General features: G+C 58.1%; 1 protein-coding gene across 1 annotated transcript; it reads right to left on the bottom strand.

The window, feature by feature from the left end:
* Positions 1–315: 315 nt before the first annotated feature.
* NMB (neuromedin B) lies at positions 316–3,277 on the bottom strand. Its single transcript, XM_040493584.1, has 3 exons — positions 3,066–3,277; positions 2,283–2,455; positions 316–591 (listed from the first exon to the last, which is right to left on the bottom strand). The coding sequence occupies exons 1-3, from the start codon at positions 3,220–3,222 to the stop codon at positions 427–429; spliced, it is 495 nt and encodes a 164-aa protein (XP_040349518.1). The 5' UTR covers positions 3,223–3,277; the 3' UTR covers positions 316–426.
* Positions 3,278–4,003: the final 726 nt, after the last annotated feature.

Raw genomic sequence — 4,003 nt, 5'->3', positions numbered from 1 at the left:
GTGAGCAAAACCCCATCTTGCAGTGTAGGCAGCTCCCTTCTACGGGAGAGGAAACATGAGACTTGCCTGTGCCAGCAGGTGGCAGAGGTGAGTAAGAACCCAGCGCCTGGCACAGGACCAGGCATCTATAACAGGCCCTGAGTACCTGCTTGCTGAATGAGCGACTGACTTCGAAGTCCTCAGGAGGCTGGTGTCGTGAAGTTTTCTTGGCTTTTTGGAGCCAGCTCCATCTTACTGAGCATCCTGTCCTCCAGTCTTTCGGCCCCCCTTTCCCTCCCATGCCCTCAAACATAGCTGGAAGGAGAGGATCAGACATGCTTCATAAAGAGCTGGGTTTTATTCACAACTTCAACAGGGAAGCAAGAAATACAGCAGGGACATAATTTGTGTCTGCATTGGCAATATTCCTGGCGACACAACCAGAAATCACACTAATGGAGTCACAGAGATTTGAGGCCAGGTTTTACGTCCAGATGGGGCCACTGCCAGGGTCCCGTTCAGCTCCTCCCCTGGGAGGGCACGGTCCAAGCCACGACGTTGTATCTTCCTCATTAATGGTGTCACTTCTGCACCACTTGCACCAGCAGCCTCCTGTACCGAAGGGGAACACACAGAAGAACTGACCTGGGTCGAGGGGGGAAATGACAGGGGCATCCTGCCATTCCTAAGTGCTAGGCGTCCACAGAGGCAGGCAGGGGCAGGCTCTTAGCCTAGGCAGCCTCCCCCTAGCACCTTTCTCCCAGAAGAAGAGGTGGGAGGGGTCGGGGTGGTGGTTTTCCCAGGGTGACAGCCCAACCTCAGAGTGATCATGACAGTCAAGGAGATCACAGAAGTGAAGTCCATGTGCGTGCCTGGCCCTGGGCCAGTGTCAACGTTTTCCCTCCCCCGCCCTCAGCTCTGCCCCAGACCTCACTTCTGAAGCCCCATCCTCTAGTGCTAGGTACTGCTTCCTCTGAGACTTGCTAGTTGGTCTGCATGCTTTAGGCCTTCAAGACCAGCAGCCCCAGCCAGAGGTGACATCATCTCCATCCAGACTCAGCCAGCCCAAGCTCCTGGCCCTTACATCTGAGGTCCCCAGGGGCTGGCAATTCTGTGCATGAGGAGGACCAGGCATGCTGACTGGGGCTGGAGTTAGACCTTCTCTAGGGAATGCCCCCTCCCTTCCTTCAAAAAGTGTGCACTATATGCTGGGCACAGTGGAGGTATGAAGGTGAGTCTGTAACAGGTGCTGCTGATAGCTCCTGTTTACGAAGTGCTTTCTATGTGCCAGGCGTCATGCTGAGCATGGGACACAAACGGTCTTGTTTAATATGAGATGGGCGCTATCAATCCCATTTTATAAATGAGGGAGATGAGGCTTAGAGGGGTTAAGTGACATTTTTAAGGTCACACAGCTACTAGTTAGGTTAGGAGCCTAGCACGCTGGCCCCAGAACCCACATTCTACCACATTACACTGCCTTCTGCCCACAGTAACAGAGTACCGGGAAGGTTGTGTGGGGTGGGGGCCGCCTCAGGAGCAGGGAATGAAGAGCTGCCCTTCTACCAGGCCAGAGACCAAAGCTGGCTTGGCTCTACTTTGGGGCCTTGGATCTCATAGGTCAGTGGTTTATGACCAAAGGTAATCTGGCTCCCTCCCCCGATCCCCTCACAAGAAGGCCTCCGGCAATGTCTGGAGGCATGTTTTTCTGTTGCCACAACTGGGCAGGGGGAGGATGCTCCAGTGGATAGAGACAAGGGATACTACAAACTTCCTACAATGCACAGGACAGCCCCCACAACAAAGAATTACGCAGCCCAGGATGTCAAGAGTCCTGAGGTTGAGAAACCCTGCACTGAGGGTCACTGAGGCAGACGAGTGACTGGGAAGAGCACTGGTCAAGGCGAACAAGGTCTGGACTCCGTCTTGGATGCTGACTCTCCTCCTCTCTGGGCCTCAGGGTCCCAACTGTAGCCGTAAGTATCCCCGAGGCACGGCAAATGTGGGCAGCTGGGGTGGGGCAGGCCTGGGGGTGGGGGGCACGTCCTGCTGCAAGAGGTTGGCTAATCCTAGGCTGTGACTTTAGACTGAGGACTCGGTGAGGGGGAACTTCTTCCCTACTGGGAAGGTCAGCTTCCTTTCTTCAAAGTCTTCTCCCTTTGAACTCTGGATCATGGGGAGAGCCTGGAATCCCTGGCTTTCTGGGGCCCATCATACCTTGGGGAGAAGTCACACCCTAAGCCCCATGCTGGAACCAGGAGCAGCTGGGTCTCTCCTGGTCCTGAGGTGGGAGCCTGGCTCACCTGGGGGTGAGGTGCTGGGCTGCTAAGGCTCACGCCCAGAACTTTCTTTAGCAGGAGGATCCTGGGCAGATCGTGACTCAGCTGCCGTCTCTGGTCCCTCAGGGAGATGTGGGGAGCTGTTCCCAAGAGGAATGGGCTGGGGGTTTCCAGACTCTTCTTGCCCATGAAGTGACCTAGAAAGGAGGTGCCAAGGCACAAGGAAGGTGGGGAGAGAGGATCCCATCTCAGTGGGAAAGTTCCCCACCTCTCCCAACTTTCAGTCTCATGGCAGGAAGACCCACGGGTAACCTTCCTCCTCCCTCTCCTCCTCACCAAGGAGCCACAAGCACCCCGGGGTTGGTAGCAAAGCCAACCTCCGCTTTTCCCGAACAGGAGAGGATGGCACAGCTGGAAGGAGGGAAACTCTGCCAGCTGTGCTGCCTGCTTTCCAGGGGCCGGGCGAGGGCAAGGAGGAAAGTGGAGAAGGAAGAAGTGTCTGCCAGGTGCAGGGGCAGAGAAGACACACCAGAGGACACAAGAGGATTCAGCAGACTCTTGCCTAAGGCCAGGGGCACCGGCTGGCAGGCAGATCTAGGATCCAGCCCCAGTTCTGCTTTAACTGGCTGAGCGATCTCAGCCAAGTCACTGAACTGTCTGGGTCTCAAGTTTTCCATCTATTAAATTAGACGGGTTCCAGGGTCCTCATCCGCGCAGACACCAGAGTCCGTGGCTGAGGAACGGCCTGAGAAGGGAAATGGGATCAGAGCACGGAGAAGGGCGCTTGCGCGGGTCCCGAAGACTTACCGGTGGCCCAGAGGTTGCCCCGCGGGTGCACTCGGATCTTACTGGCCCTGCTGCGGGGCTCCGGAGAATCCCAGCTGAGCGGCGCGGCGCCCGCAGCGAGCAGAGCGAAGAGCAGGAGGCCGCCTAGCAGCCGAGCGCCCCCCGCCCGCAGGGTCATGGCTGTGCCCTCGCCGAGCCTCCGCCCCGGCGCGCTTCGCAGCCACTACGGCCGGGGCCCCAGCCTTCCCTCTTTTTAAACCCGCGCTCCTGGGGGGGCGGAGCCTGCTCCGAGGAACCCGCCCCTGGCGCGCTCGCGGCCGCTCCGCCCCCGCAAGATGCGAGGCGCCGCGCCCGTCGCTTCGGCCACCGCCTGGGTACCGCGTCCGCAGGGCGGGCGCCCAAGCCCGCTATCTTCAGGCAGAGGACCCCCCACTACGGGGAGGGGGGGGCGGGGCGAAGCCCGTTCCCCTGGCCGCCCCCTCGCCGCTCCCACTGGCTTTCGGGCCACGAGTGGTTACTTCTTGGAGTCTCTCATTTATAAGGGTAGAAGTGGGGGCGAGGACACTGGTGCTGCAGTGCCCAGCAAAGTCCCGGGCACCAGGCGAGCCATAAAATGCCTGCCAGCCCTTCCCTCTTCGGGAATACGACCCGTGTTCACCCTACTCTCGGCCCTCTCACCACCAGCTCACCAGAGGTGATGTCGAAACCACAGCAGGTGCTGGGGTGGGCAATGCAGAACAATGGATGGGGGGATAGTGAACACCCCTCGCCCCAGGAACGGACGCTCTACTTGGGGGGCGACCAGCCTATCACTTCGGCCGAAAGCGGATCTGTGGGTCAGGGAAGTAGAAAGAGCACCAGACCAAGAGTTCATATGCAAACAGTGTGACCTCGTTGAAGCTCACTTTCTTCGGCTGTAAAATAGTAATAACCACGTTGCCCCGTTTTTAATAATTTTA

This window comes from Herpailurus yagouaroundi, unplaced genomic scaffold (assembly GCF_014898765.1).
Source record: "Herpailurus yagouaroundi ecotype Mexico unplaced genomic scaffold, PumYag 185, whole genome shotgun sequence".
Lineage (NCBI taxonomy): Eukaryota > Metazoa > Chordata > Mammalia > Carnivora > Felidae > Herpailurus > Herpailurus yagouaroundi.
Note: the sequence above shows the minus strand (reverse complement) of the source record. Positions and strands in the feature narration are given on the sequence as shown.

Excerpts from the sequence above, each read along its gene's own strand:
- NMB (XM_040493584.1), bottom strand. The coding sequence starts at position 3,222 with ATGACCCTGCGGGCGGGGGGCGCTCGGCTGCTAGGCGGCCTCCTGCTC. Across the intron at positions 2,456-3,065 it reads GGGCAACCTCTGGGCCACCG|GTCACTTCATGGGCAAGAAG; the intron begins GTAAGTCTTCGG and ends CCTCCTTTCTAG. Across the intron at positions 592-2,282 it reads GCCCAGCACCTCACCCCCAG|GAGGCTGCTGGTGCAAGTGG; the intron begins GTGAGCCAGGCT and ends CCTTCGGTACAG.